Below are 27,207 nucleotides of genomic sequence, written 5' to 3' on the forward strand. Positions count from 1 at the left end.
AATGAATTTTATACCCTTTTTTGGGGACAGATAGAGCTTTCTTTTGGTGGTATTTATTCACCACGGGGGTTTTATTTTTTTACTATATTAAGGAAAAATTACCGAATTTTTTTTTAAAAAAACAGTTTCCCCTATTCTAAATGATAAAACATTTATTATTACCCAATTTTTTGGTAAAATATAAAAGATGGGGTCACGTCGGGTAAAAAGACACTAAACATGTCAAGCCTTAAAATTGCGTGCGCGTGCGAAACCTCAAAAAACGATAATACCCAAAATTGGCCCTAGGCGACGCTTTAAAAGCTGTTACCGCTCATCAGTTTAGTGTTATCAGTGATTGATGGCCCTAAAATGATTGCTCTCACTGCGACGTTCGCGGCGATATGTAACATGTGTAGCGCAATTGTAATTTTTGCGCGCTGGGGCACCGGACGCGTATTTACGTTTATAGGCGCGTAAACGTGGGGGTGGGGGAGTTAAACATTTTGGGGGGGTTTTTTCCCCTTTTTTTATATGTGGCTTTTATTTTATTTTATTATTTTATGTGTTACTTTTCTTTTTTTTTATTTATATTTTTTTTTTTGCACTTATTGTTATTGCTATTATATAGGGGGATAACAACCCCCTATATAATAGCAAAGGCACACTGACAGGTCCTCTTTATGGAGATATTAGGGGTCTCTAGGACCCCTAATATCACCTATGGACCCCAAAAGAAGCTGATAAAGCAGAGATCTGCTTTATCAGCTTCTTCTCTCTCCAGATGACTGACAGGTGAATGCGGAAGTGATGTAACACACATCACTTCTGCATTCACAGCCCGGACGGGGATCAGCAAGGAGCTGATCTCCCGTCCTCCTCCTCCTGACGCCCTCGGAGCCGGTCCCGGGATCCGCTGCCCCATCTTGCCGCGAGCAGAAAAAAATTGCCGTCTGGAGACGGCAACCCGCAGATGCTGCAGTGCCGTCCGTCCGTTTTTTTACTACGGGCGGACGGCAAGAGGTTAAAAAAGCTTAACTATTTCATTAATGAATGTCTCAATAGTGAGGCATTAATTAATGACTGGAACTGCTGAGAATCAGCAGTTACCAGCATTACAGAGGCTAATATAACTTGGCACGTACAGTGTACTTGGCCAGTCATATAGCCACTTTGTGACGGGACGTACACTGTACGTCTCCCGTCACGAAGGGGTTAAATACATACTATGTAAGCAGAGTATGTACAGATTTCTTTTATCTAAATGAGGAACTAAAAAATAAACGTTCTTTTTTTTTTTACTTTATTGTTTGGTGGCATAGCATTTGCAAGAAGTTTTTTTTTTATGGGTTTCTTATACATCACAAAGTAATGCTTTACAAAGCAGTTTGGGGTATGCTTGAAACATAAATAGCGTATTACGGTTCTATGTACAATACTTTGTCCCTAACTGTAAGAATATGCTTCAGTGCCCCTATAGAGAGGGTATCCCAGAATCAGCGAGCGGTATAATATGGCAGTTTGTCAAATTTACTGTGTAAAGTGCACCTGTCATGGCCTTAAAGTGTCTAAGGTAACAATGCCACTAAAGTAAAGGTACAAGCACCTGTGCTAGTCTTCATATCAATTCCTGTATCTTATGGAACCCCTCGGAATCCACACCCAAGTTGTACATAGTCTCACCTTCTGTCCAAGACAGTCATCACCCCCTCCTGTTATGCAATTATCAAACACGTATAACAAAACACTTTTCCAATGGTATGTGTAACAGACAACATGGGAGCAAACAAGGTATACTTGTTTGGTAATGGAGACAAAGATTTGAGTATTATACGAGAGCGAATATTTTAATATCATATGAGAGCTTGGCATTACAGACTGCACTGCACTGGGTGTGTAGATTATTTTTAAAAAGCTGGTGTTATGTGCAGAGGGCCACTGCAAAGTAGAAAAAGCTTACCTTGCAGCATGCCGTCTCTTGCACATAACACCAAGCTACCGGGCACTGCAGGGAGTGAATGACGAGACTCCTGTCTACCTGCCCAATCACAAAATGTCATGTATTTTTTCAAACAATACAAGGAATTCTGTAATTAAAGGAGAAGGGATGATGTTACATGCCTGACCCCCTCTTTCTCCAATCACCTAACACAAATGGGCAATAGTGAGGAGGGGCTGGTGATGCAACAGTGTTATGTACAGGCTGCAAGGTAAGATTTTGCTGAGGCCCACTGCACATAAGACACATCTTTTTATTGATAATTTACACACCCAGTGTGGTTTGCGAATTATAATTTTTCTCCTGGACTACGACTTTAATGTAAAAAAAAAAAGAAATTCACAAAATGGTAGATAAAATTATAATTTCTACAAAATGTTTGTGTTTCCAAAAGGTGCTAATGCAAGATAAAAGTTGCCTAGAGGGAACTGATAAACAGCAAACCATTGAAGATACCAGCAATAGAGAAAAGAAACTGGCTGTCTTAGAAAGAGAGCACACAGACCTACTGGAGAAGCTGAAACTCAGCTTTGTAGAGGTAAGTTGTGGTTCTGTAGTCAAACATTGATTGATATGAACATCACATAAAATATACTGTACATAGCCTAAACAGTAAAATGGTACAAGGAGCATTAAAGCGGACCTTTACCCATATCTTGAAAATAACAACAAACACACCTTTAGAAATGTTTAGTAATGACAATCTTCAAACACATACTTCTAGATAATTGCAGACTTTGTGTTCTTTGCATACCTTATTTCTCTAATCTTCTGGATTTCTGGCACATGTGACTAGGACATGTGACCATGCACATCATCTCAGGGGAGGAAAATGCCTTTCCCTGAGATCTTGAGATGTTACAAATGAGATTTCCCAGCAATGTTCTGCTGATGACAAGGCAATCCCAGTGTGCATTGCTATGGCAAACTGAAGACATTTTGTCTTTTCAAAAACAAGAAGTGAATGCTTTGCAAGTGTAAGTATTTCAAAATCACAGCATTTTACACCTGCCATGTCTATGTTAATATTAATCATCATACAGAGAGGGATGCATTGGTAGAATTTCATTTTTGAGTGTAAAGGTCCGCTTTAAGGGGGGTAATATCTACAGTAGAGGCAACGGAGTGCAGTCCAAATGGGAAACCAGAGTCACCATAAGTAAAAACACAATGGAGCTCATTCTGATATAGTGAACCAGAACAATATCCTGTGGCACCTCAAGTATGCCTGATGTGCTCAGTTTGTGTGCACAGGGAAAGCTTGACCAATGAAAGAACGGCTCTAAGCAGAGTTTTTAGCAGAAGCTTTCAGACATTTGGCAGTTTTTTCATGTCTGCACAACCTAAGTGAATGCAATAGAACCTGAGCAGTCATTGCATTATCATGGCCTCTGTCTACTATATACCCATCACCACAGGGAGGATACCCTAGTATATAATAGCAGCAAGCAGTGATGAACAGACTGTGTGCGAGGCTGACCTAGGAGTAGTATTGATTTTTGGCTCTATTCCGGCCTGTCAGCCATCTCCTTATCTGTTTTCTAAATACTAAGGAACATTGATATAGTATTTTTGTAGAAGTAAATCCAAAATGTTAAAGAAATATGAAAAAAACATTGTATTTTATGTATCTTCAAAATATCATATTACTGCCAATTTAAAAATGGCATAATACACAGTCAGTAAAACGTATAAAATGCTGGGTTGGACCCTGTCACTCACTCTAACATACGCATGCATTCACACAATGATTTACTATTTATACATAATGCAAAGGCTTTCAAAAAATAAGAGAAAACAACTTTGTATATTATGAAATATATTTCCATACATTATAGAACACCCCCAACAGATTACAAGGATGTTCTACTATTGCGAATTAACCATCATCACTAACAAGACCACATAAAATGTTAGGAATATAATGATCATCCACACTATAACTGATAGTAATATACGGCCAAAAAAAGAAACGTAATCTAGTTTTGCATTCACTATGACACTGACTGAAAGGAAACTTTTCCATAGAACATGGGAGCTGCCATCATTAACATATTTTTTTAAATTATTTTTTTTTAAATAAACTTTATTAAGTTTTTATTTATTTTTATAAGACATATTAAACATATTTATAAATATACCAAAGTCATTCTAATATCTTGGGCCTCTCTGGGTTAAAACCATCTTTACAGAATGTTACGGATTCATATTATACCTAATCCCTAGGCCCTTTTAACATATAATTCACTCCTTACATTAGATTCCATTATAACAATAGCCTTTTATATCTTGCACATGGCAAGGGGTGGATCATGCACCTACATAGGAACTTCACGACCTTCAACCTGTCGCATACAAAACAAACACAACAGACAACAAAAAACAACACACAACAAAAAAAATCACACAAAATCCCTGCCCATGCAGTCCTGGAATTCATTAAACGACCTGCATATCCAAAACAATTCTTAAATACATATAATAGCACCTTGTTTATGTCCCACATGAGAAGATCAACCTACATACATCATAGAGCTCGAAATACTTCAGTATTCATAAACAAAATGCATCCACGTGTCTTTCCACTGAAATTGACTATTGTAAATATAGGCTGTTAGTTCCTCAAAACGCATGATCTCACACAGTTCCATTATCCATTCATGTATAGTGGAACATCCTGCGCACCCCAATGCCGCAGGATTAAAACCTGTGCTGCTGCTACAAAAAAAATCTAAGAAGATCTTTTTCAGTTTTGGATATGGAACCTGGAAATATTTAAAGAAGGGCTATTTCAGGAGAAGGAACCACTGAAGAGCTTACAACCTGATTATAGATCTCGAAAGTACGAATCCAAAAAGGTAAAATGTATACACAATCCCACCAAATGTGGGATTGCTTTCCTTCTTACATCGCCAGCACAGTACAGATTTTGAGGTAAACATTCTATGAAAAAGAGTCGGATATCCATCATGAACATTTAATTGCCTGACTGTTATGCTAACCCTACGGCTTTACTACTTTGAGTCACTAACCCAGAACAAGTATACATATAGGAACTTCTGACTTTGCTCTGACTATCCTGATCTGTATAGTTGTCCCAGGGCAGTGACTCAGAATGTACTGAAGTGTAATATCCAGGCAACTAGCAGCTTCATAAGTAGGTCAGCAACAGCAGCACCCATATTTCTCTCAAGCCAGACTCCAGGAAAAAAAATAATAATTTTCACATCGCACTGGATGTGTAAATTATCATTAAAAAGATGTGTTATGTATGAAGGGCCACTGCCAGCTTGTAGCATGCCAGCTCTGACACATAACGCTGGGCTTCCGGGCACTGCGGGGAGTTATGGATGTGATTTGAGCAGCAAAGTACTCCAGTTGCCTCATCTGGCCCTCCTCACTGCTTATCTATTCACAAAATACCTTGTATTTTTTCAACGAATACAAGGCATTGCTTACAGTTCTCCCCTCCACCTCCAGACTCCGACTAGAGAGTTTAAGAAGAATCTGTGGTAAGCTGATCTGTGACACTCTGCTCTCTCTTCCAATTAGCATGCTCCCTACACTGCAACACAACTGATAGGCTCCTTGTGCTGCTTCTCCCTCTCTGAGCTCTGCACTACAGGGACAACAAGAGGCTAATATTCAGACTTACACTGCTTGCATTAAAAGAACAAACATTTATGGATGTATTAATGGATGCAGTTTAAAAAAATAATAAATTGTGTATTAAAAGTTATAAAGGTAAACTTGCACATTAAAGAGGTAAATTAAAGGACAGGCATACAGTATAAGAGAAAGAAGAGTAATAAAGCTTCATTCACACATAGCGGTTGCGGTTCCCGCATGGTTTTCCGCGCGGAAGACTGTGCGGGACGACTATTGATAAATTGCCATGAACTTACGGTATACGCCGGATTATCGCATTTGCACTATTTTGGGGCCACACGGTCCCCGCGATGGTATGAACAATGCACATTGAAGTGCATTGTTTTTTGTGTTTAGTGCGGCTCTGTGCGTATCCATACAGCCGAATACATGTGTAGAGCCGCTCAGGAGTGAATGGAGCCTTATTGTTGTTTAGAAGGTTGATGAATTTGCTGCCATGCCTTCCAACTTAAATTAACCAGAAAGGTTGCATTATGCTCTACTGTATGTGTTATGCCTGCACAATATCATTTATGTCCTTCTGCAAGAAGCATATCCTTGGGAGATATTATAGTTTACTTTGAATATCATGTTCCATTATATCAATCTACATTGTTCTGTCATTTCCAATAAAGCGGTTGATATTCATAAAGAAAACAGCAAATGATTGTACTTGATAAGAGCTTAATTAACTATTATAGGTTAATGGATAAGATGTCAGTCACACAGCTGACTCCTTATCAGTTAATATCTGCCATAGGAAAGCATGATGAGCTGCAGCAATAAAGGACAGAGAAGGCTGACTTCATTATTATACTTTCTTGCCTTTTTATTGGCTGGAAATTTTGTTCAAACAGTGTTAGACTGGCCATTAAAAGATGAACTGCAGCCTCTCATACATTTATGAGAACAGCTATACCTGCCCAATTAGTGTAATTCTGTTGACCCACTCTTCTGGTTTACACACCACTGATGTATCAGTATAGCTAGAAGGTTTTCTGTGAAGGTTCCCATTTATCTAGGTCATGGTATACCTAGTAGTAGTTAGTCACATTCAACTGGACATGTTCTGTAATGATAAAGACATTTCGCCCCTCATCTAATTAGCTTCCATTGCTATAATCATGAGAGCTTAGCAATATCCTCGCAAGAGCAGTGAAACATCTTCAACATTACAGAGTAAATCAAGTTGAATGTGACTACTACTAGCCAGAGGGTTACACCACAAAAGGAACATTTCCCTGCAGTCCATTAGTATCCTGAGTCCCGAAGCTGCGACCGTTTGCAGTTTTTTCTTCAGGACCCGGCTCACCCCAGCAGATGCAATGCCAGCGTCTGGTAAGTACATTTCAGGGAGTCATTTTTGTTGAGGTTTATTTATTTTCAGGTGGTGTACTGTGCATTATGCATGTTGCTCCACTGCATGCTGTGCCTTACTTCTGGCCCCTGTACCCTGTGTGCTTCACGCTTATGACCACTGTGCATTATGTAACGCTATTCCCTGCACTGTGCATTACATACTTCTTACCCCTGCACTCAGTATGATACATACTTCCTGGACCCTGCACTCAGTGTGTTACACACTCCTGATGCTTGCACTCAATGAAATAGAAAACAAAATCTACTTGATGGCTCTGCTTTGATTGAATGGAACAGAGATAAAATATTTGGTGGTACCATGGTGAGTGCACATGCTTATGTGAAGCAACCATGATGAATGATAAAGGAAGAAATTTGCTTATTGTAGATGCACATGTGTATGTGTGTCTCGGAAAATTGCACATACACATAGACTCGCTCTCTCATTTACTCTCACTTTTTTTTGTTTTTCCTTTTTTCCATGTATAAGTGTCTTGCTGCTTGCCTGCTTGTATACTGCATGGCCTTCTTTTGAATAGTTATCAGGCAAGGAGTTAACATGTGCTTGCGTGGGTTTCCTCTGGGTACTCTGGTTTCCTCCCACTCCAAAAACATGCTGGAAGTTTAATTGGCCCAGTATATGTGTGCGACAGGGACCTTAGATTCTAAGCTCCTTGAGGGCAGGGACTGAATGTGCAGTATGCAAAGTGATGTGTAAATTGTCCGTACTATTTAAATACCTGCAATAAATAAATAATTAAAATGACTCAAATATCTCTCTTCTGTTGTAGATACAGTATACCAAATTTATTCCTTTTATTTTTTTATTTTGTTTTGTATCTTATCACCAATTTGAAAGCATTCTGTGATAGAAAATGTCAAGGAAACCAGTCACTATGTATAAAAGGATTTTTTTCAAGTCAGATTTTGAAATTTGTGTGTTTGTACACTCCATGATGAACCCAGCCTTGCTGTGAAATAGAGAGTATATTAGGGGTATCTATCTATCTATCTATCTATCTATCTATCTATCTTGATTTGCAATTTTTATTTTCTTTTGCTTATAATGAGTTCACACACTATCATGATAAAAATTACAGTATTTTATTTGAATGGTATTTTTTGGAGATGTGTTACTTATTCAAGCTCTCGTTTTATTGACTTAATTACTCAGGACAATCCTTGATTTGCAGCTGTGTTTTAAAGAGCTGTTTAATAGTCGTACAAGGCAGGCATCCCCCTTTCCTAAGAGTTACTAGTGAATCTCCTACAGTAAAGTCACGAAGCCAAGGAATGACTTTTATCAGTTTTATGAGTCTCCACATGTGAAGTCACTTTATAAATCTCCACCTAATATGGTCATGAGCATGCAGGAAAGTTCCTTGACTTATTTTTTTTCTTTATGCTTCATTTTGAGTATAGTAGACGTCTGTACTTTTTCTGTTACCCTTAATCCCAATGCAGAAGTTTGTTCTACAACTTTAATTAGCCACATGTCATGAAACACCTATGTGAACTATTCAGTAGGCTGTGTAATAACAGTCCATTGTGAGCAGTTACTCAACTGAAAAAAAAATTTACTTTTTATTTTTTTACATCTTACCTAATAATATTAATCATGTACCTAGATTCATGGTGGTTTATATTATTTTCTTATAAAGTAGTATCTGGTGTAGATCAGTTTTGAAGATATGGGATTTCAATAATTATCATGTACATATGGAAGAATACAAAAAAAATTGAGTGTTGTCTCCTTTCTTGCTCAACAGTTAATTGCTGAGTAGGTCTGAATCAGAAAAAAAAACTATAGTGTAATTGGTTTTAATTATGCTTTCAGTTGGCAGGTTATGGTAGAAGGACTGGAAAAACACAATAGGTATCGCAGGGAGTCAGACACTGCACTGTGTATTATCCACTTCTCCATTTCAATAAAACGAATTTAAAAAAATGATCACCAAGCGTGAAAAAATTGTATGTATGTGTGTGGTCCCAGACCACATCCGGGTAACCCCTTCTTTGTTACAGCAGATGTGCTATATATAAAAGGGTGTATTTATGGTTTCTCTATTAATTAAGCAAGCAGACTGGTAGACACCCTAATTACCTCCTTTAAAACTCCCCTTACACATCAACACATGCAAAAATGATGATATATTACTTTCTATTTTGGCCAAAAATGCATTGAAGCATGGTGCAGCTCAAAGCAATTTAAAATTGAAAAACACATGCCACATGCATGTGTGTTATGTGAATGCTATTGTATGCACTATGGTGTGAACGAGGCCTATCAGCCAACTCCAGCCAAAACTTTTATTTTGTTTTGGATGGAGTGGGAAAGGACTAAAGTCTCTATAATGTTTTCATTGGCAATCATGTACCTATTTAGTTTACACAGACAAAAATAAACACACTTTTAAAGAAAAAATGTGAATACTTTTGAAAGTGCTGTTGTTCTAGTAACCACTGCTCCCTCTTTTTTTCCCCAGTGGAGAAGTATGGTAGAAATGTTCTCACTCTATCCAAAACAAACAAACAAGAACAAAAAAAGTAATTTACTTCATTATTTTATGTGCATTGGTCATGTGTTTAAAATGCCTACCAGTGCACGTGGACTTGCTTTGGTGTGATTTAAAATTGAGATCAAGTAGCACATATAATGTGTCCTTTTTCTGTGCGCTTAGAAAACATTAGTGTAGGACTTCTTTTTTTAAGATGATATATTTAATGGAGACTCTATCTGCATACAAAATGCAATCAGTACCATAGCTCCCACTCAGACATAATATTTAGTAGGTATATTAGTAATAGATATTGCAAATACTAATACACCTGCTAAAAATAGCATAGGCCTCACCAGACACGAGGATCCTTGATTAGATGCTCAATGTACTTACACGGTATGGCCACCGCAACTATATTAGCTTGATGGATATCCCATTCCTGAACCATGGGCATTTTCACAAGTTCGCTGTGTCTGTGGGAATTTGAGTCCATTCAGGCAAAAGAGCATTTGTGAGGTCAGGTACTAATTTTGGACAAGAATCAGCATAACTCCACCAATTGTTGGCACATGCATGTAAGTCCACAATTGTCTAAATTGTCTTGTATGTTATAACATTAATTATATTCTTCTCTAGAAAAATCTGATTTGGGTTTACATAGTTTGGGGAGATTTTAGAATTTGTATTTGATGCCTAACAGCCCGTGTTTGAGGCCGTGTTTGAGCATCATGCAAGCTTAAATTTCCCCCTTTGTATTAGTATATTTGAAGTAAAAAAACATACTTTGTTAAATTTAGTGACTTATTTTAGGGCAATGCACAGCTTTAAAAATATGTGTTAGTTAGGACTTTGTAACCGGGCTTTATGCGCATATGTGAAGCACCTAATACAGGGAGTGTCTGGAGTACCTGCTGAGGCATGGCCATTTGTAAGATCAAAGAGTCTCTGACAAGGAACCACTGATTTCTGAAAGGCATAAACAGAATGTGTAGGGTTTTCAGGTATTCTGGGGTAAATGTTACAACATACAGAAATTTGGCATGTATGTTTAGTTTTCTTTCTATTTGCATTTCGTATAAGTAACAGCCATTTTATAGCTGGTGATGTTCTGCATGATTCATTTATTGATGAAAGTTCTTCATACTTTTTTTTCTGGTTGCCTTTTATTTCCATATCCCTGATTTCTTACTGTATTCTTCAGCATCCTTCAGAGATATCTTCTTTCTTAGGCACTTTAACTCTTTAGGCAAGTTTTTTCTAGGTTATTCAGTGCATGTTGCAGTCTGATATACGTTGATAGTTATTTAGATATATATGTCTCATCCTTCTCCTCAATCATTTTCTTAATTTTCCTTCTATTCTAATTTTATTGTATGATCCATGTTAAGCACTATGCAATATGATGTTGCTATTTGAATAAAAATAAAAAAAACTTTCTAATGTTTTAGCTAGGTGTTATCCCCATTTATGCTCCAACAGGGTACATAGGCTGTTAGGGAACAACCAAAATGCCAACAAATTTGTATGAATCCTTTTAACCACTTCTGGGTCTCTATACGTCTATATACGGTGGCTCGCGGAAGTGGTTAAAACAAGAACACGGCTGCCACAGCAGCCGTGTTCTTGGCGTCATTTTTAACAGCCAGCGATAGCTGTTAATGTACAAGTGATCCGGCGTCTGTACAGCTGCTGAATCGTGTGTACCAAATTACATCCCTTCTGGTGTCACTATTTACATTCTCTGGCTCTTAGAGCCAGGAAAATAAGCTGGGGAAGCAGATATTTGCTTCCTCAGCCAGCTTCTTTGGGGTCCCTAGGTGACAGGGGTCTTTCAGACCCCTGATGTCTCCATAAAGAGGACCTGTCACACCTTATCTGCTATTACTATGTGATAGCAATAAGGTTAGTGTAAAAAAAGCAGTGTTTAAAAATTACAAAAATGAAACATAAAAAAAATGCAACAAACATTTTTTAAGTCCCCCGCCCCCCACCTGCACGCACATAAACATGCAAACATGCGTCTGTGTGCCTATGTGTAAAAATTTCAGAGTGAGAGCAATACTTCTAGAGCCATTAATCACTGTTAGCACTAAACTGATGAGCAGTAAAAGCGTTTAAAGTGTTCCCTATGGCAAATTTTGGATATTGACGTTTTTTGCTGCATCCCGGGTGAACGCAATTTTAAGGTTTGACATGCTTGGTATCTATTTACCCAACGTGACCCTATCTTTCATATTTTACCAAACAAATTGGGTATTATAGTCTGTTTCTGTGCACTAAATTTTAATTTAGTTTATTTTATCCTAAAAATAATGGTTTGATAAACATTTGTGCAAATACCATGCAACATAAAAAATTGCAACTAGCACTTTTTTATTCTACAGGGCCTATGCTTTCAGAAAATAATTCTTTGTTTGGGGGTTTGTAGCTGTTCTCTAGCCAAAAAATGATATTTTATCATCATGTGCCTATCCCACCTCACCCTAACCACTGAACAATCACTTTCTCAAACAATCATCCCCGCACAGCTACCTCCTCATGTATCACTTGCCCCTCCCTTTTAGATTGTAAGCCCTCACGGGTAGGGCCCTCCTTACCATCTTGTCTTAAATTGTATTGTGACTGTAATGTCTTCCTTATATTGTAAAGTGCTGTGCAAACTATTGGCGCTATATAAATCCTGTATAATAATAATAATAATATTTGCTTCGGACAGCAAGTGGTTAAGGTCAATTTTTTTCTCAATAAAGATTTACTAACATTATTAATGTACATGACAACAAAATATCAAAAAGTAATGTGTAATTTATTACATTAAGTAGTAACTTGTACAGGGTTTTCAATAAGCTGGGAATATTCAAGTCTCCAGAGATGGGCATCCCAGATCAGCAGAAGAGAAAACTCTTAGAACTTTGGGGGTGGGGGGAAGAGGGTTAAGGCTCTTTGCTTTCATGAAAATGACCTGTTATTTCAAGGCCAGTGTTCAGCAGGCCTTCGTTCATTGACTGCAATAAGTGACACATATTATTATAGTATTAGGTCTGGGGCTGTATCCAGGAGAGATTTAAAGTGTACTGATTTTTTAAAGTGTAACCAGCTTGCCCAAGTGATGTAGTATGTGTTGTAATTGGCCTTCTGAAAAATCATGACTTCTATCAAATGTATCTTATCCAATCTTAAAGTTAAGGTACTGCGTTTAAAAACCCAAACATGGAAAGTTAGGATTTTTATGAGAGAAAAGACTCTGTATGTCTCTTCTGTCACAATTGCTCCTTCCTGTCTGTCAGCGTTTGTGTGCGCTGAGCGAGGTCCTGTACTGAGATTAAGTAACTCCTGTGTGCATTCAGAAGAGCTACATTATCCTAGTGTAACGCCCGGTTAGCTGGGGTTATGTATTCAGGATCTCAGCGGCGGAGTTAGGAAGATTTAACCTCAGGGTGAGAGGTGGAACGGCAGCTCAGTCTTGGACCTCTGGCGTCTCTCACAATCTAACAGTGAGTAAGAGGCCCTCGCATCATAGGCCGTTCATTAATCTATGTGTCACAGTGCTAGCTATTACGTCATAGACCACTCTGTGAATGAGGCATGCAAAATGTAACTAAAGGAGAACTGATTATGTAGCGTTTAGCGTAAATGATAATATGCCGTAGTCCGTTATTAGTTCCTTCAAACTCCCTCGTCCCAGGTACAAGCAAGGAGAGGAATGCACAGCTTTGAACAATCTTTAGTACCTTAATACAGTCTCTCCCATATGGGGACACGTTTCTAGAGTACTGCAGGGATTGCTGCAGAGTACTTGCGGTTTTGCCGATAAGTAGGTACAGGTGGGAATCCTGCCTGCAGGCTGGCGTGGTGTGACGATGTCCTGAGGTAGACAGATGTCCCAGTGTAGGATGATGTCCGGATGCAGACAGGTCCTGAGGTAAGCTGGTGTCCACAGGTAGGATAGGGTCCGAGGGTAGGATGGGGTCGGGGGAACTCCGGAATACAGGTTCGGGTACAGGTTTAGCAGGGCGTTCGATCCGCAATATAGGAACGCCTTGCTAACCCGGCGACCGAGTTTAAATAGCCCGTAGACGTCTCGCCTCTTCCGCGTTCCAGGGTGGAACGCATCGGCCGACATCTCAGTGAGGGGGCGTGACTGCGGCGATCCTCTTCCTGGTGCGTTCCACAGTGGAACGCACTCTCACCGCCCGACGTCCCCGGAACTCCTTACACCTAGTCCGGGCCAATCAAGAAGCCAAAGACGCCAAACCTGGAAGACCGGACGAAGGGGAAAGCATCGTCGGCCAAAGTGAGAGGTGAAAGCGCAGCACTGGAGGGGATGGTCTGCAAGGATAGTCAGCCATAATGTGTTAATATGTCGTTCATACTAGCACATTATGGCATCCACCTCCTGGGAGCCCAAAATGTATAATTTACCTTGGCAGTTTACTTCCAGTTTATTATTGTCTCTGCTTTTGATTTTGGTCTAAAACAGTGTTTCTCAACTTTTTTTAGTGATGGCACCCTTTAAAAGTATGCAAAATCTTGAGGCACCCCAGTCTAAAATGTAATAGATTTTAAGGGCGACCCCATGCAAGAACACACAAAAAATCAAGATTTACCCCCTTCACATCAGTAGCCCCCTTTACATCAGGAACCCCTCTTTTATATTAGTCAGCCCTTTTACATCAGAGTTCCCACTTCACATCAGTAGCCCCTTTACATCAGGAACCCCTCTTTTATATTAGTCAGCCCTTTTACATCAGAGTTCCCCCTTTACATTAGGAGCCCCCTTCACACCGGTCTTCACTCCCCCCTTCACTATCACAGCCCCACTACCACAACATTTTGAGGCACCCCTGAGGAAGCCAAAAGGCACATCAGGGTGCCACGGCACCCTGGTTGAGAAAGGCCGGTCTGGTTTTTCCAGTATTTCAGTATCAGGCTATTGGCCTTGTTTATTAGTCATGGACTGCATTTTTTATGCAAAATGGTTATATTTTATGTTAATTTACATTAAGTAATTATGACTAAAACAATATTTGGTCATTTAAGGTACTATAGCAAAGGATACGTTTCACTACAGAGCTCAGCAGCAAACTGTTGCTGGATCATAATTAAGAATGTTATCCAGCATGCTGTTTATCCATAGTAATGCATGGCAGTCAGATTTCTTCCTCTTGTAAGTGTTTGGCTTTATAGCAGTGAAAGACTTCTAATTGGTTGCTAAGGGTTACTGCATGCTGTCATTGATCATATAAATCAGATGGACACGTCAAGTAAGACAGATCCCACAGTTTGTAAATATTTTATATTGAGTGAGTAGAGCAAAGCATATGTATATTGTGTCTTACCAGTTGCAAAGAAATTCAGGAGCAGATTAAGTAGATGGATAAAAAATGCTTTTGCTCTTTCTTTAAAGATCACAGTTAGGCTGAAGCGGATGCAGATAGACCATATTTATTACAGCTTATAAAAAGCGCCACAGTGCAGCTCATACAGTGCAGTGTAAATGACAGTGTGGATTTCTGTCAATCACGAGCAGCTGATTACTCAAATTGCAGCCTACCTGTAATATTTATATAAGCTATAATGTACTTCCAGCCAACAGCAATGAGACCATAATGACACACAGCCCTGTGAGTGACTTATAAACAGCAAGACATAAAGCTGAGCGCTTTATAGGCAGAACATAAAGATGCTGCCACATGTAATTTGACCAGATTTTGCTAAATCAGTAAATATACCATTCTTGTATTACTAGGGCAGAAGAGTTCTGAATGGCAGGACTTGTGCTGGGAGTTTAATGTAAATTAATGATGGATCTCTGTGTGTTCCTTAGAGCTAAACTGCAACCTGCTGATTCAGGGGAAAAACCCAAGCAGCCATGCATATCATTTCACTTAGATACTTTCAAAAGTTGGTTTAAGATTTGTGACCACTTGGTGAGAATCCTCCTTATTGTGTTGGCCACTTGCCTGGCTCTGAACTTTCAGCTACCATCCTGATACTAGGCAGAGTTAAAATCCATTTTCTTAACAGTTGTTTAAAAATGAGAGCTGTCAGCAAGAAATGATATGTCATGGGCAGATCTTTTTTTTTTTATAAAGCATTTCTATGCAGGTTGTGGTTTACACAGACAACCATACATATGCATGTGTCATTAGTATCTGACAGAGCCCTTCAAACAAGATTGATTTAAAAGCAAAGACAGGTATAACATATAACCCAGTGAATTGCTCATTAAAAATCATTATAACCTTATAGTGGAACCATATAGAGCCTTAGAGGGTTATTCACGAAGGAGCCCATGATCTGGCCGTATCTTCAGCTGATCCTTTGGCTCCTTCACCAGCCTTAGGCCGTACAGCAGACAAAGGTTGGTGAGGTGAAAAGCTCAGCCTAGCGCATATGCTTTGGCTCTGTCGAAGCAGACCGTTTTCCCCACATATGAGAACTGGGCTGAGCCAGTTGTTGTCCTTCAATGACAGACCAGCGTCCTCAAGTTATTTAAGGACACTGGGCTGTCGTTAAATTACAACAAATGGGTGGAGCCGGCTGTGACGTCACCGTCGGCTCCACCCGGTTTTCATTTTTCCAGGACCTGCGGGAAGACTCTGGCAGGTGCCGGCCAAATGTAAACAATTGGGCAGAGATAGCAGTGATGTCATGTCAGGTTTTTTTACCGAGTCATCATCATCATGGAAAATGCTGGACGTAATGATTGACCTAAGGATTACGTTGTTGGATCCATTTTTCTGATATTTTTTTTCAAATAAAGGAATTGTCAAAATTTCTCTCTTTCGCTCTTTATTTTAATTGTAATTTAACCCTTTAGTGAATGGATAGGGGTACAAGCACCCCCTTACTCATTCATTGGCACGGGGACAGGGTGCTGTTTCAGGGGGGACCCCTGAGAATAGGGGTGAACGGTAGGGAGTGAAATGCCGGAGGTTCGGCTCAGCTGATCCAGATTTTGGATCGGCTGAGTCAAACAGCTTCTGCACTTCAGCTGACCCAAGCCAGCCAAAGGCAGCCTCTGTACGGCTGATTTTAGCCGATGTACAGATGGAATCAGCCGTACAGAGCCGAAGTGAAAAGCTGAACGCCGTTCTGCTCAGTTCACTTTGGCAGCTTAGGGAATAGCCCCGTTAGTCAGTCTGTCTTTGTATTATGTTCCTGTAGTTCCCTGTACAGACAGGAAGAATGAATGCACAAGGACTTACCTGACAGGTAGAGCTCAGAGTTGACCTCATCAATGTGTTTACAACTAGGTAAGAAAATCCTTGACCAAGCCATGTGACTTTAACTACAGTAGGGAAGGTCTGTCTGCTGGGAATGTTTCAGCTACAAAAATGAACTGAACAAAATGACACAATTTTTTGGCAGGTGAGATAGTTTACACTTACATATTGCAGCTGAAAATTTAGCTACCTGGTTACACTTTTGCTTTAAGACATAAGTGAGCCCAGGGCCCCACCATCCTTTTGAGAAAGTAATTGGCAAAAGAAAACCCGGAAAAGAATATGAAGAAACAAATCTAGTCTGTTGGTATGATTTCTGTTCTAACAGACCCAAGGCATACACCATTGCTCCTTAACCCCTTCATGACTGAGGCCCTTTTTTAAATTTTTGCACCCATGTTATATTCCACATTTTAGGCCTGAAAATGACGTAAAACCCCCCAACATTATATATTTTCTGAATGCCAAGACCCTATAGAATAAAATGGACTAGCCTTAAAGACCATTTAGAAGTTATGAGCTACCTAGTGCCCTACTTGTAACTCCTTCTAAATGTGGAGAAATTGTGTTTTGGTTTAGTTTAAATCTTCTCTTTTTTACCTGCAGTGTTCTTTGAATGAGGAATCAAGTCAAAGCCTTCAACAGTTCTGGATTATTAGTAATTACTGGACTTAACAAATGACATACTTTGCTGTCTGGAGTTTCTCAGGCAGCTAAATCCCAGATGCTGGTGGTTTTAATGTTGGTGTCCTAGTGCCTGTGTACACAGATGTTTTTATACCGTTATAAAAAGCAGGAATTCAGGATAAATGAAATGCTAACTCTTTCACTGCAGTTTCTGTGCCAGGACCTTCCGGCTCATTTAACCAGTTGACATCCGCGGTGTTAAACCCCCTTATATTTATGGCAATCTTTTTTGAGTATGGAAGGATTAAACTCCCTACCAGTTTATTTTTTCTGTATTTGTACCACTGGGAAAATTTCCCCCCACTTCCTGCTCCAGAGACGCAACAGGAAGTTAGAGAAAATCTTCCAAGGTGAGGGGAATTCCTTTTAGAAAGTTGTCCTCAAACTGGTGTCCCCATTAGGAGATCTCCCCTTATCTTTTGTTCTGGGGACAAAGCAAACATTTTGGATTACCTTATCTTTCTGTCTTGGTGACTATAATCATCAAGACAAGCAAATGGGTAAAGCTCCCCAATGAGGGCACAGGCAGCAATACAAAAGTTGACTGGGGCTAACCCTCCCCATGCCAATATTAAAAATAAAAAGCTTTTGCTTGCATATATTGTACAGGAACTTTAACCATGTAGCCAGCATGATTGAATAAGGTACCATACTACTGTCATGAGCAGATGATATGTATTAGTAAGCAGCATGAGAATTATTTATATATAATTAAGTTTGTTTTATAACTGATCCATATATCTCTTAGGTGGCAAATTTGCAAAATGAACTGAAAACTTCAGATAAGAAATACATTAGTGCACAGAGGGAGGTAAGTTCAAAGAAAATGTTGTACTGTTAGCCAATATTTCATACAGCCTAACTACCATATTTGCTGCATGTTCTGAAAGGTGCCCTTTACAACAGCAGAGCAGTCAATAATGAAAAATATACATACTGTATATAAAATGATTTGCATTTATTTTCTAAATCATTACACTTATTAACCTGTATATTACTGTTATCTTTGAAATGCTTCAATATGTTCATGGTCTTTCATCACTGATGCATGTATTTGTAAAAAGATGATTAAAGTAGTCAAGAAAACCAAGAAAGCAAATTGTAATTATTTTCTACAAGGCCAGGTCTATTTCAAAGTTATTCCTTACTCTGTCCTCAGTCATTGGAAACCCAAGCTAGGGTGTCGTCCTCCTTCTGCTGCACTCATTGTTATGTAAGGCCCCCTTCACACTACAGCATTTTATTACTGCACACACATTAAGCTGCGTTGTGTCAAGGTAGTCTATGCAGTTAGAATGGACTGTCCATGCATGGCAAAGGATGAAAAAAAATAGACTTGCACTTTTTCTAATTTAGTGCTTCACAGCACACAACCAATGTGTTGTGGTGCATTGCAGTGTGGCTCCTTTGGCACCTACCGTACGTGTGGCATTTTACCACTAGTTAGGTGTGAAGACAGATAAAGTAAATGGCATGTGTGAGTGTTTGACCAAAGCTGTTGTCAGCAAAGCAGCAGAACCGTTTTTTTGGTGTAGAGATTTGAGAAGCGTGAGAAGATGACAGTTGTTTTAACTTTTTATTCTGCAATATTTTTTTTTTGTTAACAATGGAATCACCATTTAAAGCGCATTTTGGTTGTGCTGCCTCAAATCTTTTCCTAGTTGCTGCACTCAGATACAGTGGACCTAGGGGACATTTGTGTGCCCAGGTATATATTCCTTTACATTTCTATATGATTATTTATACAATAAATGGCAGCTTGCCATGACTACTGGACAAGGAGTTAGCACTCTAGGGAAAATGTACAAGAGCAGAATACTATTTTCATCCTAATTAACTGCCGTTCTGAAGTTCTCATGAAACTTTTACATATATTCACCCTAACTTTTTTATACCAAACGGTTTTTTTTTCGTTCCCATGTTGCTACAGCTCAGAAAACTGTGTACACTTTTGCATGTATCATATATATCTGGAACCATTATGTAAGGCAAAGCAAAGAAAATTAATGATCTGGAAAGTGCAGTAACCTAAGATAAAAAAAAACACATTTCATATTAATATTGTCAGATTACTTAAAAAAGATGAGCTGAGACTTCCGGTTCCGGCGCCCGATGAGGTAACGGCTCTCCCGTCTCCTCCGTCCCGCTGTACACCCGTCTGACAATTCCTAGCACCTCGCCATATGAATAGGCACCGCCCAGCTGACACAACACCCCCGCTGTCAAACATGGAAAAGTTTATTTCGCGGACGCCGTCCGCTCGCCGCTCATTGTCAGACAGCATAGGGGGAGAAATCACTGCAGCCAAAATGGCGCCGGCTGCTGCTGCTGCTGCTGAAACGATACACAGTGCCACAGAGGATTCTGAGGGAAGATATGCAGATACAATCCTCTTCGTCTACACAGCCTCTCTGCCCCATTGACTACTCTAAGTTAGCCTCTGAAGTAGCCTCCCACCTAAAACATGACATATCTAACATAGTGGCTGAAGCCATCAAATTACACCTGGGTACTTTATCCTCTACCATTGATTCTCACCACAAAAGGCTGTCCTCCATAGAACAACGTACCGACAGCTTAGAATGTGGCATAACTGACAACGGTACATACCTTAAGGCCGCCTCACATAAAATACTCACGATTTCGGAAAAGTTAGACGATATGGAAAATAGATCTCGCCGAAATAACCTGCGAGTAATTGGCCTGCCTGAGTCGGTAAAACCAGCAGATCTGATACCATTTTGTGCAGAGGCAATCCCCAGGGCACTGGGCTTCTCTCACCCCTGTATAGTGGAAAGGGCCCACAGGCTGGGTCCCCACAGAGATGATAATAGACCTAGACCGGTCATAGTTCGCTACCTAAACTTTGCTGACAAACACCAAATATTTCAATCGTATAGGTCACAGAGGAACCTGGTGGCAGGTGGTCACAAAATCTTAATGTTTGCGGACTACTCAGCGGAGCTCACCAAACGCAGAAAATCATTTCAAGAGGTCTGCCAAGCACTAGTACACCAAAAGGTGAAATTCGCGCTGGCTTATCCTGCCACCCTGCGCATTACAGGTCCAGATGGAACGGTAACCTCTTTCTCCTCTCAAGAAAAAGCACATGCCTTTCTTCACAACATGGCACCTACCAGCTCTTCATCACCTATTAAGAGCCCCCCACGGAAGAAAAGATCAGATGCTAATCCGTGAGGGGTCATGGTGCACTAGAAATCATTTCATTCGTCCGGCGGGATGGAGGATTCAACCTTTGAAATATTTGAAGGCTATTTGATGTTGAAGGCCTCAAGCACGCCCAGAATACCAGGGATACGCTGTGCCTCTTGTGAGCCAAATGCGACCTCTTGGGAAAAAAGGAAGTCAAACACCAGATATTTGCTATTTTACTTGTTAATGCTATTTGCAGGTTTTTGTTTGTTCATACCAGTTTTTTTTAACTAATTTTTGGATCAGAGCATTTATCAGATATGGTTGCAGGGGATTGGTCACGGGGCCCCCCTGCCCATACAGTTCACAGACAGTACCCTGACTCTGAACGTTACACCCTTAATTTTGCGGGACTTGCTTCCATTAGTGAGACTTGGGGCACTGGGACACCTAACTCTCACATAATCTCTAAGAAAACGATTACACCTTTCTGGTACTCCACATCCACAGTTCTTCAATGGGACCCCCCCTGAAAATAATTTCCTGGAATGTGAAAGGTCTGAGATCACCACATAAAAGGTCAAAAATTCTACGTCATCTAAAGAAACTGCATGCAGATATAGCGCTCCTCCAGGAAACTCACCTGTCCAGTGATGACTTTCATCGCCTCAAGAAATCATGAGTCAAGTCAGTATTTGGAGCTTCGGCTATCGGGAGGAAGGCTGGAGTAATTACACTTGTTCACAAACAACTCCCCCACGAAGTCCTTCAACATCAACAGGACACTAAAGAGGGCAGGTGGTCTTTACTTTCAATGCGCATAGGCTCCCGACAATTGGACCTCCTAAATGTCTATGGTCCGAACTCAAAACAACAAGAGCTTCTGCGATTCCTTACTCAACAAAGCAACCTCTCGACACCCAGACGCCTTGTTTTTGGTAGGAGGAGATTTCAACGCGGTTCCATCTCCTCCTGAGGACAGAAGGAGAACAGATGGGTCGAGTGCTACTTGGACACCACAAGACAAACATTTGGCATCTGTGTTATCTGCCTGTGGCCTGGAAGACGTGTGGCGCTTCTACCATCCCCTGGAACGGGATATTACCTACTACTCCCATGCTCACAACAGTTTCTCCAGGATTGACCTGTTCCTTGATGCACAATCTACAGTTCACAAAATAGAGTCGGTTTGTATTGAGGATATGATATTATCAGACCATGCACCGATTGTGGTATCCCTGCAGGGTCTGATTTGCTCCACTCCACCTGTGATTTGGAGATTCCCCACATACTTGGGATCTGACACCAAATTTTGTAATGATCTTAAAAACTGGTGGCGCAAATATTGTATTGATAATGCCCAACACTTTAACGATTATATATTGTTCTGGGAAACTGCCAAGGCAGTACTATAGGCAGGATCTTGGCCTATGCAGCCACAAAAAAGAAAATGGCTAAAAAAGAATACAAGGCGGCTTGTCTTGAGGTCAGAAAATCTTACCTCCTCTTTAAACATCACCCCTCCGAGGCAGCTCGGTCAAGTTGGCTGTTAGCACAGACACACCACATCACCTACCTGGGAATCCATATCCCGCCTTCAGCCACTAATCTATACTCAATGAATATTTCTCCCCTCCTAAAATCAATGACCCAGGATCTAAAGAAATGGAGAGACCTTCCGCTATCCTTACTGGGCAGGGGTCATCTCATCAGAATGCTAAGCTTTCCTCGCCTCTTGTACCCCACGCAAATATTGCCTATTCTCTTCCGACATAAGGATATCAAAACCATCACCAACTCTTTCCTGCAATTCCTTTGGAGAGGGAAGAAACATCGTATAGCCGTTCACAAGCTTTACAAACACTCCTTAAAACTGGGGATCAACCTACCCAACATAAACACTCATTTCCCAGACTTCGAACTGTTCCAATGCTATCTTTAAAAGATGAGCTATGGGTTATTGTACTTTGCACTTAATGAATACATTCTTATTTGTCATAATTTTCATATAAATATATTACATCTTTTTTTTCTATTCAATTGAACAAGCAAAAACAATCTACTCTGTACTTTTATATGATTTTGTGTATGTGTATTACTACAAAATAGTTTTGTCTGTATATGACATAATAAGAGAAGGCCTAGATGTATTTTTTTCTTAAGACACTAAAATACACAGCAACTAAAAAAGACATGCATTATTTTTTTACATGTTCTTTTAACAATTTATTGAACAATTTGAAAAGATAATTTTTTTTAAATAATTTCAAAATAGATTGAATTTTGACAAATTTGCAATCTAAAGAATTAATTTCACTATTTTTCTTTGCAATAAAATAATGAAATACCATAATGGGATGTATGTATATACAAAGCAATTTGGGGCTGAGCCATTCTGTTCACGTGTAGTAATTGTATGTCAAGAACAAAGTCAATGTTGGGCTTACAGTATTTATCACTTGGTCCCTTTAGATGCAAAGCTTATTATTTGCTTTTCAGCATATACACTAAATGGGATAATACTCAAGACCTGAAATTTAAAAAGGAGATTGATATCTTCATTGAAAACCTTTGCCCGGAAGGGACAATGCTGGATACAACATAGGTCTTATCAATAAATTATGACCCAATAATCTTATTCCTCAATCCTTTGAAGATTCATCAACAGCTTGTCAAACTCTCAGAATGACTAATCGTTTTAAGTATGAATTCTTTATTTCATCCACCAGCAGTTCATGTTCTCCTAGCAATTTATGGCAACTAATTGATTACAGGGATTGCTTTATCTCGTTCGTCTGATATGGCAAAAAAGGTGCTATTATGGACATATGAGCCCTGCTTAGTCCTAATTTCTCTATCTAGCATGATGGACCTAAAAGAGTCACTCAGAGTGTTTTCATCTTGGAACTATGATATATTCTTTTTCCACAAGGCCTACTGACTAAATTTCCCATACTAAGATATCTGCAGGGGACTTTGGCCAGTTCCAACATCATCATTTTTCCTAGACTGCAATTTCTTTGATGTACCTAGTGAATATGTATGATGTCATCAGTCATGCAAAGAATGACACTGACAAGCAAGGCATCCTTTACAGGAAGCAGAGGAGTAATCTTGCTATCTCTGTATAATACTGGAGATCAGGAATCACAGATTAAGCATTTGGAAAGTCAGAAGTTACACGCAGTTACAGTTTTCTTTGCCGCATATACTTTGTTTTATATTCCTACATAGAGATAGATCTTGTTTAGTATGAAGATAGAGATTAATTGTTTTAGATATTTACTAAGGTTTTTAAATCTAGGCAATCATTGTATGTATAGAAGGAAGCATTTGGCAGAAGTGCTCACATAATGTACAGGTATATGCTTACTATCGGGCATCGAGGTCATTTTAGATTGTCTCTGTTGATAAATGGCATATAATTGGGCAGTATTTAGCATTATGCCTGGCTGGAAGATGCACTTTAGTTGTCCACCACATGATGGCTAAATCTGCCTAAAGGCTTCTCAGAGTAGTAAAAAAAGGTATTGTTGGTTGATCTGATTTGGTATGGTCAGAGATTTTATTTCAGAACAGACTTTAATGGGGAAAATGCCTGTTTAAAGATGTCTTTGTGTTGCAAGGAGAAGTTGTGGGATCCCATAATAAGGTATGCTGTGAAAGGAGTATTCTGACTTCACCAGGAAACATTGCAAGGAAGCATGTGTTTATCTGTATGATGCTGCCATCATATTGATGTCAGCAACAAGGGCGACTGACAGGCAAAAGCAAAGTCAGGGAAACAAATAATATTTAGGGCTGGCACTGTGTGGGTAGAGGCATGATCCAGATAGAGATCAGGGCTGGAGACAAAAAAATTGAAACTGGGTAACAGGTTTAAGCCAGGGATGGTGGCAGACACCATGCAGAAGACAAGACAGGTTCAGAAAAAGCATGAGGGTTTCAGTAGAAAATTAGAGGACTAGAAGGAATAATCTTTGGTAAGATGTTGTCCCAGCCAAATTTAAATTTGGAATTTGTTAACATCCAAGAAATGTTTGTAGTATATCTTGGCCAAAACCTTTTAAAGCATTACTCAGAATGGAAGAGGGAGGGGCAGTACTTAAGGCCAATCAGGTGTGCAGCATTAAAGCTAAACTCTGGGCTGGAGAAAAAGTTACTGCACTGCAGGGGTTACATTATTATTTTGTCTAGTGGATGTTGAATAAGGTCAATTACTTCCGAGAGCTTCAACCACTTGAGAAGCAAAAAATTGGGGTTTCAGAGGAACAGTTTTAAGAAGAAGAGATAGCCTTTGGGAGTGGGTAATAAGGTATTTAACTTTTTTTCCTATTCCCCTATGTAAAACAAGCAGTTAACCGTTGCTTTGGGGAAGGGGCCCTCACTGCAACAGGGAGTTTTTCTAGAGTTCAGCTTTACCTTGTTATGATAAGGCACATGTTAACAAAGTGAGACGGAGAGATGACCTCATCAATCTATTTCTACACTTTCACTGTCCATTTGCAGGCTAAGGAGGTTACCAAGCTATGTTACTTGCCTGCAATAGAGAAACGTTATGTCACTAGGCTGGCTGTGCTGTCAGGCAGGTCTGTGTAAATATTAGGACTAGGTGGAAAGCAATGGAAATCCTCTGGCAGCTGAAACTACTCCCATGTATGTATTTAAGGGGAGTAAGAGGCAGGGGTTGTTTCAGACCCAGAGCTTCTTGTTTAACAATTTTATTTTCAGGTTTTTTAGCATGTTTTTACACAGCAAGACTGGGTATATAATTTAAAATTACACGTTAGAATTTTAACTTAAAAAATCATGGGAAAAAGGTTATTTGTAATGTGTTCAGAGGAGGGATTGTAAAGCAACAAGGGGCATTTCAGTTCCTGCTGCCAATTAAGACACATAGTGGTTGGTTCTCCAAAGATCCTCTATCATAAAGGTGCCCATACACCTTGGAATTATTGTACGAAAAACGAACGTGATAATGGGCCAGTTGATAGGAAGTGCTCGATCACAATTACGGTACAACTGGCAGAATTTGGTTTAACAGGCAGACTAGAAAACTTTCATCACAACAGACAAAAATCGTTGGACTAGTGGCGCTTTCGTACAACAAAAATCGCAACATGAACACTGCACATGCGCAAACAAAAATCTGTTCTGTTGATTGACAAAATTTGGCCAGTTAGTATTGCTGATGAACGATTATAGAAATCTAGATTGGTCTGTGCATGATGGGCTATTTGAGCGGAAATTAAACAAGGGTGCGATGACAGGACAAAGAAAATTGAACGATAATTGTAAGGTGTATAGCCACCTTTAGGGTGGCAGTGATGTGGCCTCAGAACTGAAATAACGACATAAAGACCCATGTGGGGGTGAGATTAGGGCATACGTATGGATAGGGGAGCAGGGGAGTGTTAGGTAGGTTCCAGGAGACCAGGAGGAAGGTGCGACCTGCACTCAGTTAAGGAGGGGTCATGAAACCCTACTATACAGTAGGGTGCAGTCAAAATTAGGTGGTAAGAATTTATCAACTCGGGGGTTGCCATGTGGTTAGCATTTTTGGGATTCTCCCATGCAATTTCACTTCTATTGTCTTATGGTCCTCATTATATTTGTAAGTCTGTTTTTTGGTTTCAGCCACACTGATGTGGTCCATGCCTTGGCAATAGTTTACTCATTGGTTCTATTGATGCGTGTAGCAATTTAAATAGGATATTGTTGAGGCGCATAAGTTTAACAGTTAATATTCTGCCCAATAAAGTTAGAATAATACAGGGGATTGCAGCCCAAAATGAATAAGTGATGGAGCAGACTTTAAGGTAAGAAAGTAGATGATGGGGTCATCACAACCCTGATAACAGGCGGGGAAGTAACTAAGATTTGATGTTGCCAACTTGGTGTGAACCAGGAATTTTCTTATATGTGCTAGTAAAGGGCAGTTGGAATTCGCTTTCTGACCCATATTGTATCCACTTTCTGATTGCTTGGATTTGCTTTTTTTTTCCCCCATCCCAATAGCTGCTAAGGCCCCCACTGCAGTCTTCTTCATAATATCAGGTGTAGATATAGAAAAAGATAATGCTTTTAATGCTCCAACAAATATTGATTTAAAAGGGAGACAAAATGACAGACATGTCATGTAAGCACAGCGAGTGGATAGAAATAAATATTCTTGAATTAGGAGGGTCAGCGAGTCAGAACACCCCTTCTCCTGCCTCTGTTACTATGCCATTGGTAACTGTAAAAACTGTTTTTTTTTTAATAGAGCAGGGAATCATTAGAACATCTGAAAGGTTTAAAGGGGAGATTTATCCTCACTTCCTGTTTTGGTGACAACATTATCACAAGGCAGGAAGTAAGGGAAACCATGCAAAGGTAACACTTAGCAATAGAAAGCTTACTGAGAATGTACAATTATCTTACTCTTCTAAAAGAAAATAGATATGTTTGCTGTCTGTACTCTTTTTGAAGATTCCCAGATTCCCTATGAATTTCTGACCTGGTAAAAACCTTGGCATGATGTGAGGGTAAATCTGCCTGTAGCATCCCAGAGAGCAGTAAAAACTTGACAAATCCTTCTGCATTCTTCCTAGAACTCAGAAAAAACATTTAGGCCGGAGATGTAGGCAATTTGAGATCCACTTGTGTACCG

At 39.7% G+C, this 27,207-nt stretch overlaps 1 protein-coding gene across 1 annotated transcript in view; it reads left to right on the top strand.

Annotated features, from left to right (window-relative positions):
• Window positions 1-2,372: 2,372 nt before the first annotated feature.
• The window catches only part of LOC108801197 (protein CROWDED NUCLEI 3-like), a gene marked incomplete at its 5' end in the record, with an annotated part of 125,793 nt that continues 100,958 nt past the window's right edge, over window positions 2,373-27,207 (top strand). The window contains 2 exons of the mRNA XM_018573129.1: window positions 2,373-2,516; window positions 18,151-18,213. Coding sequence (XP_018428631.1) covers window positions 2,373-2,516; window positions 18,151-18,213 — 207 coding nt within the window. The remainder of the gene's footprint in view (window positions 2,517-18,150; window positions 18,214-27,207) is intronic.

The sequence above is a fragment of the Nanorana parkeri genome, unplaced genomic scaffold (genome assembly GCF_000935625.1).
Source record: "Nanorana parkeri isolate BGI_ZX_2015 unplaced genomic scaffold, ASM93562v1 scaffold2247, whole genome shotgun sequence".
Classification (NCBI taxonomy): Eukaryota; Metazoa; Chordata; class Amphibia; order Anura; family Dicroglossidae; genus Nanorana; species Nanorana parkeri.